This window comes from Talpa occidentalis, unplaced genomic scaffold (assembly GCF_014898055.3).
Source record: "Talpa occidentalis isolate TD23 unplaced genomic scaffold, MPIMG_talOcc4v2.1 talOcc4.2, whole genome shotgun sequence".
Lineage (NCBI taxonomy): Eukaryota > Metazoa > Chordata > Mammalia > Eulipotyphla > Talpidae > Talpa > Talpa occidentalis.
This window is the reverse complement of record NW_023602073.1, coordinates 32,640,225-32,652,715: the sequence shown is the minus strand read 5'-3', so window position 1 is coordinate 32,652,715 and position 12,491 is coordinate 32,640,225. Positions and strand designations below refer to the sequence as shown.

General features: G+C 48.0%; 1 protein-coding gene across 1 annotated transcript in view; it reads right to left on the bottom strand.

Annotated features, from left to right (window-relative positions):
- The window catches only part of LOC119253163 (class I histocompatibility antigen, Gogo-C*0101/C*0102 alpha chain-like), a 20,954-nt gene extending 11,451 nt beyond the window's left edge, over window positions 1-9,503 (bottom strand). The window contains 1 exon segment of the mRNA XM_054698090.1: window positions 9,419-9,503. Within this exon segment, the coding sequence (XP_054554065.1) occupies window positions 9,419-9,503 (85 nt within the window).
- Window positions 9,504-12,491: the final 2,988 nt, after the last annotated feature.

The window sequence follows — 12,491 nt, the reverse complement described above, 5'->3', positions numbered from 1 at the left end:
AGAGGTCATGACCCTTAGGCACCAGGACCTTATTGTTACAGGGCAGCCCCGATATAAAACGGGTTGCCTGGCTGTGGGTCCTCACCCGTGCCCTTAAAAGGGACTTATTAATACTCCACACACAAAAGGTTAATAAAAGGTTTATTTGCAAGGGAAAAGGAAATGAGAAAATGTACAATTCAGGGAGAAAATAGGGAAATAAAGTCTTAAATGTGTCCTACCCAATCTGCCGACCTGGAAAACCCAATGGCACTCTGAGAGCTGGCCAAGAGCCGAGAGCCCAGAGCTGGTGGAGAGCCAAAAGGGTGCCCCCCAAAGCCCACTTGTCTGGTTTTATACCAAACCTGGCAGCTTAACTCCACGTGGCCTCAGATTCCAGCAACCTTCCCTTTGGTGGTGACGGGATTTGTCTTTCCCAATGTCCTGATGGCTTTGATCTGGAGTGGGGTTGGAGTCCACAAAGCCTGTATGGAATTAGCTCAGGACCTCCTTTTCCCCCTAACATAACCACTGCCCACCTGTGACTATGCAGGTGATTCTTTTTACCAACTCTCTCCCTCTGCAGGGCAGCAGTCTCCTGCCTGCCCGTGATCTGTACCTGCCGGGACTTCTCTTCACTGACCACCCTCAGAGGAGGCAGCTCTCCTCAAGACCGCCTGCCTGCAACCATGCAGGCCTCTCTCAGCAAAACCTGCCCCTTTCCCTTTCCCTAATAAACGTCTTTAAATGTAACTAACATCTCTGTATCATGGAGAAACTCGTCTGGGAAACTCGCCGCGTGCCGCTGAAACAGGAGCTGTGGTGAAGCTGTTATAGAGCAACCCCGATATTAAACGGGTTCCTGGCTGTGGGTCCTCACCCACGCGCTTTAAAGGGACCTATGAATACTCTACTACAGACACACGCAAAAGGGTTAATAAAAGGTTTATTTACAAGAGAAAAAGAAATAAGGAAAATGTTGTGCCCAAGATCAGCAGACTCGGCGAGCATAGCCTCCAAGAATCCAAAGACAGCTGATGCAAATGCAAAAGGGAGTTTATTACGGGCTCGAGACCGGGCCCTCGACACGCACCGATGCAACGGCAGAGGTCGAGAGCCCTGAACAGAGGAAGCAGGGGTATCTTATAGGGTCGCAAGTGGCGCGAACTTTGGAAGAAGCTGGCAATTACTCATTGGCTACTACAAAGGCATTTTGGCGCGCCGTTACAGTTTCAAACTGATTGGACGGTTAGTGATGCTGTCCCATTTATGGACAGGACTGCCCTCATTGGCGGCTGGGGTGGTCTGCTTTTTCATCACCAAGTGGAGTGAGGGTTGGGACTGCTGAAACTATCTCTGGAATGCGGCTGGACAAGGACTAACATAGCAAGGTGGAGGATATACAAAATGGTGAAACCTCGGCTAAGCTTGGTTCCACAGAAAATGTACAACTCAGGGAGAAGATAGGGAAATAAAGTCTTTAATGCGTCCTACCCGATCCGACGACCTGGAAACCCAAAGTCACTCTCAGAGCTGACCGGACGCTCTGAGCTGGCTGAGAGCCCAAAAATGGAGAGCCCCCAAAGCCCACGTGTCTGCCTTTTGTATCCACCTGGCTGCTTAACCCCACCCTCAGGTCCCAGCCACCTTCCCTTTGGTGGTGATGGGATTTGGAGTTCCCAGTGTCTTTGGCTTTGACCTGGGGTGGGGGTGGAGTCCACAAAGCCTATATGGAATTTGCTTTGGGATATCCTTTCCCCCCTAACAAAACCTTTCCCAGAGTGAACCCAAGGACCCCACAACCACACAAAAATGACATCAATACTGTAAATCAGTGTAAAAAAAAAATAACCCTCAGGAAAGGCACAGGGAGTGGAAGGGAAAAGCATCTGCTTTGCAGTCTCCAGGGTGTGGTCATCAAGGGGCTGCAGAGAGAGGCTGTGGGGAGAGAAGATGGCACCTCAGACACGGGGCAGCTCCAGGGCCTCCTCTCCTCTCCCCCACTCCCCCCACCCCAGCCTGGTGCCAGGACTGCTCACAGGGCATCTCACCCACTCCCCCAGGGATGCTCAGCCCCAGCTCACCCTCTCAGCCTGAGTCACACACACCCAGCCTCTCCCCTGGCTGCCAGACTAGGAAAGTGCTGCAGTGTCCCCGGGTTGGTTTATGGAGCTGAGGACAAGGGGCAAGAACCCTCGGGTCTCAGATCTTCCTGGGGTTCCCAGAGGGACAGAACTATGCACACAAGGGGGAGTCTCATACAGCTTCAGGTTCAGTGTCTGAATCGTTTACCCAAACACACGCTGACATGACGGTTCCTCTCCACTAGTAACCACAGACTTTGTTTCAGGGAGGAGCAGGTCCCCAGGACATAACAGCTGGATGCAAGGACCAGGGTGGGCCCCACAAACATACCAGGTCTCCTCAGTCTCCTGGGATGAGATCTTGACCCAGGGTCACTTGTTTCCCTGCTGACTCCAGGCTTGAAGCTCCTTCCCCAGGGAATCAGCTCTAAACTCTTCACCCCAAGCATGTGATTTTGTGCTCTTTGGGTCATACCAAAAGCGTGGGATTGCTGTATTACATGGTATATTATTTTTATTATTTTGAGAAACCTCAAAAAATTTATTTCGCAGGGCTAGAAGAGTCCACAGTCATGAGGGTTATTCTTTTAAAAAAACATTATTATTTTAGGCTTGTTTGTAATTCATGGAAAACTTGTAGAATTGGCACAGAGTTCCTGTCGTTCCCACACACATTTCCCCTGTTGTTAACATCTTATGTCACTACCCTACGGCACAGCTAGTGAGGCAACACTGATAAGGTATTCATAAACTCCATGCTTCATTTGTGTGTCATTAATTTTTCTTTGTTCTGTCCCAGGATCCCATCCTGACACCACAGTAAGTAAAACCCAGCATGTTTCCTAAGGCTGCTCTGGCTGAGTCTGTGTTTTGCAACCAGCCCAGTTTGCATTGGACAGGTTCAATGTTGGTTCTCCCAGACAAAAAGATAATTTTGGAGACTTTGGTAGACTTATGTAGATCTTTAATGCTGGATCAGGGACAGGCCTCTCCCAGTATGTCTCTGTGTGCTGTCTCTGGAGTCCACCTCATGCTGTCTCGCCCCAGAGTGGTCGCTCATAGCTGTTGTCTTGCCTCAGCGTGACTCCGCACTTTATCCCTGGCCTCCTGGCACAGCTGCCCATACTTCCACAGGTGCCCCTGCTGCCTGGGCTAGGTGTCCATGAACATGGGCACGCCCTGGGAACCCTGGACATCCAGGCGATCCGGTGGTGCAGACAAGGCGTTCTGCTAGACTGGCACCAGGTGGGAGTCATGGAGGCCTAACTATCTAAAAGGGGACTTTTACCTTCTTGGCCCTCCTCTATAGGGCAAACTTTTTCAGTTTCTATTAAGACAATTTATAATTCACAAGGTACAAATGTTCTTATAAAAATCTTGGGGCACCCCCGGGAGCCTTTCCCCTGGTGTCTGCTTTGACCCTGCCAGTAGACACAGGATGAAGAAGTTGAGTTTCCTATTATGACAGGGATGTATATACAGGTTTGCCTCAAATCCTAGGTCCTGCTCATTGATCACACCTTTGGTATAATAAATGTGTCTCACAGCAGTTTTCCAAAAGGGAGTTTAAGGCAAGTTAGTAGCAGGCCCTGGGCTACTGCTGGATCGCTGGGAGCCATGCTACTCATGTCATCTGACAAAGGTCCGGGCATGGGGCAGATTCCTGAAAAGTCAGGAATCTCATTAGCTGACTCCTGCTAGATTCTCATTTGTTTATGGCTAGTTTCTACCATTGTTAAAGTACACATTTAAAAGTAAAACTGCAAATGCTGTTTGATCAATTACTGAATAACCTATTTGATGGCGAAAGGTCCATGCAGGAGGCCGAAATGCAAAAACCCACCAGGTAGCCCACCTAGGAACAGGAATGCGGAATCCTGCCTAGAGAATTCAGACAATGAATCTTCCCCCTCCCTACAAATCTTTTCTCAGACAAAGAAACTCCCCCCACCCTGCAAACTTTTTCCTGCCTTAGGAACCCAGCTTCCCACCTGACCTCTCCTCATGCTATAAAAACCTGCCTCCCCCTGACAATGTGTGCGGCTTCACTGACCCCCACCTTGGGTCCGTGAGGTCCGCCCGGGGCGCAATAAATTTTCCCTTCCTTTGAGAAATTTAGCCTGGCTCTCCTTTTCTTTACCGCGCCGAAACTTTCAGCTTGATAGATTTATCTTTACCACACCGAACCTTTCATCTTGGTGCCTGAAACCCGGGAAGGCTGTGTCCCCTGGCGCTGGGGCCACCTCCCTGTCCCTGGGACTCTCCTCTCCATTGCAGATGCCTCACATCCACCACCGGCCTTGACCCTTGGGGTAAGTCACCTGCCTGACCCTCCTTCCTGGGAGGCCCTCGCCTCTGGCTATCCAGCTCCTGTCCTAACTCCCTGTTTTGGTCAGCTGTCCTGTAAACCATGGGCCCACATCAACCAACCCCCTGTTACACCTAGACCTGGATTTGGGGACGCCCATCCAGACTAGGTGCCCTGTTTAGGCAACAACCGAGCGGTGGAGACATCCCCCTCGCTTGTTTGCCCCCAGCCTGTTGGCCAGAACCGAATCGTGGGACTCCACGACACGGGGTCTGTGCCCCCTGTAGGCCAGGCTCGTGGGATGCTGCCTTCCTGACACTGTGCCCCCTGTCGGTTGGTAAAAGGAGCTGGGATAGCCACGGGGTCTGCCAATTCTAAGCCAAGCCCGGCCACCCCACTGAGATGCCTTCTCTCAAATTTCGATCTGTTGAGATTAAGGCCAGATAACGCCCTAAGCATCTTGTCTTTTACTGCAACACTGCATGGCCTCAGTATCAATTGGACAATGGCTCCCACTGGCCCGAGCATGGCACTTTTGACTTCTCAGTCCTTACAGACCAAAACCATTTCTGTCACCATAATGGAAAATGGTCAGATATCCTTAGGGCCAGGCTGTCTTTCTCTTGCGCTCCCGTCCCTCCCTCCCTCCTGAAAACCTGCCATGCTTTCTAAGTCTCGAGACTCCTCTCACTCTTCACCCTCTTTGGACCCCTCTTCAAAATTCTCTAATCCCCTAGATTCTCAGTCTTCTCCTCCTCCATCTCCCCAATCCAGCCCCCCCCCCCTTTCTTTTCACCTCCTAGTCGCCACCCCCTCTCTCCTTTCTCGAGGAGAAATGTCGGGGACTGAAGGAGTAGGTAGAGTCCATGTTTCTTTCTCTCCCTCTGATCTCTCCCACATTGAAAAGCATCTTGGGTCTTTCACAAACGATCCCACTACCTACACCAAAAAATTTCGTTATCTTACCCAAGCTTATGACCTTACAAGTCATTAATTACATGTTATCTTCTCTTCCACCCTGACCTCTGACCTGTCCCCTAGCTGGTCTCTAGCCGGCAGCACCTAAACCTAACCTATAAACTTTGATAAACTCAGAGAGATTACCCAGTCTTCCTCAAAAAACCCTTCTGACTTCCTTAGCCACCTGATGGAGGCACTCCAGAGCCATACCAGGCTTGACCCTGACTCGCCTGGAGGCGCCACAGTAGCCATTTTATATCTCAGTCAGCCCCAGACATTAAAAAAAAAAAACAAAAAAAAAACAGTTTAAAAAGACTGAGGACGGTCCTCAAACCCCTATCCAGGATCTGCTGAACATGGCCTTTAGAATATTTAACAACCGGGAGTAATGGGTAAGGGCAGAGAAGGAACTCCGTAGTGGCCAGAAGGCTGACCTTGAAGCTCAGGCCCTAGTAGCTGCCTTGAGACCGCCAGGCCCTGCTCCTCCAACGACCACAGCGCCTGCCGCCTGACAGAGGATGACAATGGGCCCCATGGGCCCCAGCCGACCACCGCCAGGAGCCTGCTTCAAATGTGGCGGAGAAGGCCACTGGTCCAGACAATGCCCCAACCCCCACCCTCCGCCAGGACCGTGCCCCATCTGCAACATCCAGAGTCACTGGAAAAGTGACTGTCCCTCCACGCCTGGCTGTGGTGGGCCAGTCCTTCCAGTCCCTGCAACTCTTGCCACCGGCGGTCTTGGGATTGGTGGCTGAGGACTGAAGAGGCCCGGACTCATCGACTCCGATGAGCTTCGAGAAGCCCAGGGTAACAGTCATGGTAGCAGGTGAGTCCATCTCCTTTCTGGTTGACACGGGGGCTACCTTCTCTGTCCTCCCCTCCTAATCCGGTCAAGTTTATCCTTCTCAGGTCTCGGTTACGGGTGCTGACGGCCTTCCTTCTCAGCCCAGGACCACTGGTCCGCTCTTTCCTAGTCATGCCTTCTTGCCCCACACCACTCCTGGGTTGTAACCTCCTGAGCAAACTCGGGGCTACTCACAGTTCCAAGACCCTAGCACTGCTCTCATCCTCCCACTGCTCCAAACATCTCCTAATCCTCTTCAGGACTCCCTGCTGTCCCGCTGTCTCCTTCCACTGTCAACCCCCTGTTCTGCAGTATCTCTATCCAGAATGTTGCCACCCATCATACCCCGGTCCTCATTCACCTTAAGGATCCCTCTTTTCCCTCTCACCCCCAGTTTCCAATTTCCCTCACTCACTGTCAGGGTCTCAAATCCATCGTTCATTGACTCCTGGGAAAGGGACTCCTTACTCCTATCAACCCGCCCTGTAATACTCCCATTCTCTCCATTAAAAAGTCCGATGGTTCTTATTGCCTAGTTCAAGACCTTCGCCTCATCAACGAAGCGGTGGTGCCTATCCATCCCGGAGTGCCAAACCCCTACACCCTTCTGTCTCATATACCATCTTCTACCACACGCTTCTCTGTACTTTACCTTAAAAATACCTTAAAAATAATCCCCCTGGATCCTCAATGTTACTTCCTATTTGCTTTTACTTGGGAAGATCTGGACACACACACCTCCCAGCAACTGGCCTGGACAGTCCTGCCTCAGGGGTTCCGGGACAGCCCTCATCTGTTTGGTCAGGCATGAGCGAGTGATCTCTCGTCATGTCATACTCCACCCCGCACTCTCCTCCAGGATGTAGCTGGCCTCCTCCTCTGCAGATCTTCTCCACCACAATCTCAGCAACACACTGCACAACTCCTCACCTTCCTGTGCTCCAAAGGATACCATGTCTCCCCATCCAAAGCCCAACTTTCAGTTCCCACAGTTGCGGCAGGCCGTGCCTCCCATGCTGTCTCTTGACAAGGTCCGGGCATTGGGGGAGACTCCCGAGAAGCGGGGAGTTCCTGTGCTCCCCCAAAGAGGGAAAGTTGTACTTCCCAGAAGAGGAGAGTTCTTGCACTTCCCAAAGATCTGAACTAGGGAGTCTCCATGGCAACGCCTGCTAATGCTCTCCTCTTTGTTCTTGGTTAATGCTGAAGTAAGTTAGTTATTAACTGGCATGTGAAAACCTAATTCGGACCCAGGTGACAATTGGCTTACTGTTCTTACGCATGAACTATCACAAAAGAAGTAAAAAATTGTTTAAGGTATAGTTAGGAAAGAAATGTTTTGGCCCTGAGAACTAAGGAGAACAAGCTGCCCTGAACCAGCTGTGCTTGGAAACCATAGCCTAACCTGTGGAGTACCTCTTTGCGGTAACAGTACATTTCCTGGTGTATGAGGTCAATAATTCGCAGGCCGTGTGGAGGTTAGGAATTTCTAGTTAAGAGTTAGACTTAGGTAGAACTTACGTAGATCTGATGAATTGTTTTAAACCACTTTGAAGTAATTAATATATAAACCAAGTTAATTGAGTGCTAGGAAATAGATTGATTTTAGTAATTGAATATAGAATAGGAACTTTACACCCACGTTTGTAATTGGGAAAGTTTAAATGTTGCCAAATGTTATGCTGTTGATCATGCTAGTAAATGAGCTGTACCTAGGAAACTAATTGTTCTTAGGTTACCAAAAAATGGCCTATAGGTGTAAGGCCAAGGGAGTCTTCACATGATCATGAGAAAATATGTATTGTCTTTGCTCTGCTTCAATGCTTACGCTGATGTAATCCCACCGCTCGCCTTAAGGTATAAAATAAAGACCCGCTGAGACCCTCAGCAGGAGATACTTGCACGAAATAAGGTGTCTGTGTCTACCTCACTTCTACCTCACTCCACTTCCCCTCAGTCCTCCTGTTAGGGGGAAAGCATGTCCTGAGCTAATCCCATACAGGCTTTGTGGACTCCACCCCCCCCTCCAGACTAAAGCCAACAGGACATTGGGAAAGACAAATCCCACCACCACCAAAGGGAGGGTGGTTGGGACCTGAGGGTGGAGTTAAGCAGCCAGGTTGGGTATAAAAACCAAACACAGGGGCCTTGGTCTGGCTCGCTGTCGCTCGCCTCCTGGCTACACAGCTCCTGGCTGGCGGCCAGCTCTCAGAGCGCCATTTTGGGATTCCTGATCAGCGGATTGGGTAGGACTCATTTAAAACTTTGTCTCCCACTTTTCTCCCTGAGCTGTACATTTCCTCATTTCCCCTTCCCTTGTAAATAAACCTTTTATTAACCTCTCGCGTGTGCCTGCAGTAGAGTATTGATAAGTCCTTTTAAGCGTGCAGGTGAGGACCCACAGCCAGGCACCCCGTTTTGTATCGGGGTTGCTCTACAACAGACCCACACACAGGCAAGCCTTTTTTTATCGGGGTTGCTCTGTAACAAAAGGATAAGTTGGTGTGTACCCAGGTTAGCTCTAGTGCCGCCAACTGCAAGACAAAGGGTGCAGCAACGCAGGAACTCGTGATAAGCACCCGCATGTCCCACTCCTTTACAGCCTATTTACTGCTCTTCCCTAACTCGAACTACAACCTTCCACTGCTTCCTTTTCATCTCAATCAACTACAAGTCAACAAACTGTAAGTAGCCAGCAACCCATCCAGCCCTTTCCTTGCTCAGGTAGACCTCTCCTCGGAGCTCCCCCTCTCTGAATCCTTGCCTTTTAGGTGCCTTCCTACATCACAGGTACTCTTGATAGTCTTCTTCCCTTGCTTTGGAGACCAGATTTCCTCTTCTTGGTTAAACTTTCTTGTTATATGTGCCTAAACTTTAAGACTCGTGAGGAACTAAGACAGCCCCAGTCAGCTAATTTAGATTCTAAGTGTCAGAGAAAGGCCTCTGGTCCTACATTGAAAATCATCTTATTAAATGCCAACGGGTTTCCTTGTTAACTGGTATTAAGATAAGCCATACTTATGCCAAGTACCAGCTATCTTTCTTAAAACATTTCTAAATAAAAAAAGAGCCCAAGACAGCCTTCCTTTCCACCCAGAGAAGAGAGAATGGCAGGGACAGATAGTAAGTCGCGGCCTGGGGACGCTAAGGCCTGGGGAGTTCTTCCTCAGCGTGGGGGTGCCCACAAAAATAGGACTACTCCCCTGGGGAGTATGCCCGTGGCTACTCCCCACCCCGTGGGGGTACGCTCATGGCTGCCCCCACTGTAATCTGTCCAGGACAGGTTCAAGCTCTCTTCCAGGCTCTCATACGCTGGGTCTGCTCCCTCCATTCCTGCGGACTCTACTCTGGGTTCTCTCTTAAAACACCTTAACTCAGCCTGATATTCTCACATAACTAACCCTCGGCTATAACACCATTCTCTAAACCTTCGCTTTGGCTGAGGCAAAAGATAAAAATGCTGAAAAATAAGGTGGGGAACACCACCCTGTCTGACATGTGTGGGACCCCCCATTGTTCTCAGCTAGCAGCTGCCTGGACCTTTGCTCCAGTGCTGAGATCACTGGTATGTCCACCACCACCCAGCCATGGGGGACTGGGTTTCTTCTTTCCATCTTGATATCTTCCTCTGGTCTATAGGTAGGAATTTCTGCCATGCCTTCCACTCTTAAGGTATGTTTGGTTGGTTTAAGAAAAAAAAAGAAAACTATCAAATTACTTTGGTCTTACTAGCAGGCTATGTAGGATGCTTTATTGATTAAAAGACAAGACAAAAGACTTTAATCTGCTGCCTCTCTTGTCCTCACAGTCTGTAAATAAGGTGCTCTCTTGTCTTAAGGAAACTGGAATTTCAGGTTTACATTTTGCTCCTTATTGTTAGGAAACTTAGCTTTCAGGTCTACTTTTTACTCCTTATTGTAAGGGAACTAAAGTTTAATGTCATCTCAAAGAAAACTAAAGAACGTGTTTGTGTAAGCTGTCCAGTCTAAAGAGACAATAGTATAACAGCTACTACAATGTCTTACAATGTAGAGGTTAAAAACTAGGACATCTTAACTCTAAATGTAAGTGAGGTAAGGTCTGTGTGTGTGTTTGGAAAAAATGTATTATTAAAGGTGGATATTCTGAAGGTCCTTAAGCTAATTCAAAGTAGGATGGTAAATCAAATGGTATTAAAAACAAAGAAAGCAAAGGAAAGTGTTGAAGGTCTGAGACAGATTTTGGTGGAGAATTTTGTGTGCTCAGGTGACTTACTATGAAATGTTTTGGTTAATTTGGGTGTCAGTAATACATGCATGTAACATCAAGCTTTAGTTCTTTATATATATATATATATATATTAAGGTATTCTAAAATTACTTTCACTAGTTTCTTATAACAAGTGGAAGACTGCTCAGGTAATCTAAAAATCCTGGTGCTTTTTTACCCTTGGGTTACCTGGGAAAAAAACCTTATGTCAGCATTTCTGAGCCTTGTCAAAAAAAAATAGATCTATATTCTTAAAAAATCCTGTCACTGAGCAATTGTTTTGTAAAGATCTGTAAGTTCTATGACAATTTAATTCTTTTATTTATTTATTTATCTATTTATTTATTTATTTATTTATTTTTTTAAATAGAGGCATGTTTTATTTATTTGTTTGTTTGCTTTGTTTTTGTTTATACATGCACTGGGTACAGTCAGAAGCGCGGGAGGGTGAGAGAATTCACCAGAGCCAGAGCGGAGAGCAGAGCAGGCAGAAGGACCGAAGTACACTGCTGAGGGGAGCAGCGGGCGGCAGGAGAGGTCTGCGCGCCATGTGGGACCCTCCTCCGGTGGCCGGGAGCAGCTGGGGATCGAACCGGCGCCGCAGAGGCCGCGCGCAGTTTCGCAACCCAGCGCTCAACCGCTGCGCCACCGGGGAGGCCCGACAATTTAATTCTAAAATAGTAAAGTTTTTGCCTTAAGAGGACTCTTCAGTCACCTAATAAAATTGATTTTTCATTGTGAAAAACAAACTGAATTAATTTGGGTATATTGATACCTCACAGAAAGTATTCTCATAGGATTGTTACACCTTTTCAACATAAATGTAAACTAATGAGATTGTTCTAAAATACATAAGACCTCTTAAAACCTAATAAGCCAATCAATTATAAACAATTTTTTCAAAGATAATTTTTTTTTAAATTTATACAATAGCTGAGGTACAGGCCAGAGGCACAGGAGGGTGAAAGGATTCACCAGAGATAGAGTGGGAAGCAGAATAGGAAGAATGACCGAAACACACTGCTGAAGGGAGCAGCCTCAGCAGTATATTTCTTCAGTCTGCCTGTTCTGTTTCCCGCTCTGTCTCTGGTGAATTTTCTCACCTTCCTGCACATCTGGCCTGTACCCCGGTTCTTGTATAAATAAATAAATCTTTAAAAAAAAAAAAGTGGCTTTTAATATCTTTAATAATAGGGAACAAAGTAAAGGGTTAAAAAAAAAAAAAAGGCAAGAAGGCCGTGGTGAGTGAGTAAAGGCAGGCTCCATTAATATAGGTACTGCCATTGCCAGCGGCCTGCAGGCTTACCCAGGGTCAGAAACAGAAGACTGACCTGCCGGGAATAAAGAGTGGAGGAGTTTCAATGGCCCCACACTGCTGGGACTGGAGCAGGAATTCACACAACCCAAAAATCCACCTGCGCCGTGCCCCAGGTACAAGAAGGACGGCCACTGGAAAAGGGATTGTCCTGTTCTCCGAAGGGAGGAGGGACCAGACCCTCAGCTGCCACCCTAAGCCTCCTGGTTGATGACTGATGCCTTCTGGACAAGTGACGCCTCCTGGATGGAAAGTGACAGGGCAAAAGGACATCGACAGCTCCCCAGCTGACCATCTCCATGGCTAAGCCTGGGGCAACCCTGGATGTCATAGGTAAGAGTATTAATTTTCTGATAGATACAGGAGCCACTTACTCTGTACTCACCCAGCATTCTGGACCCACCTTCCCTTCCTCAAAGAATATAATAGGAATGGCCTGAACACAATCAAAGATCACTAAATCTGCTTACTGCCGCCCAAGGAAAACATGTGTCTATTAACAGGATAAAACACATGTTTGAGTAACTTAATTTCTGGTCCTCTTTGACCTACAGATAGAACTAGCACTTTCTATATCTGTTTTATATAAGTTTGCTCCTAGCAGACTCCCCTTTATATGACTGGTGCTCCTGAACACATGGAATTGTCCTCACCTGGAGCCCGAAAAGGGTCTGACACCATCTTTCTAAAACCTGCTCTGCCTCAGAATTGGAGGATATAAAACCATGAAGTCATCATACTCAGGCAAAATCTAAA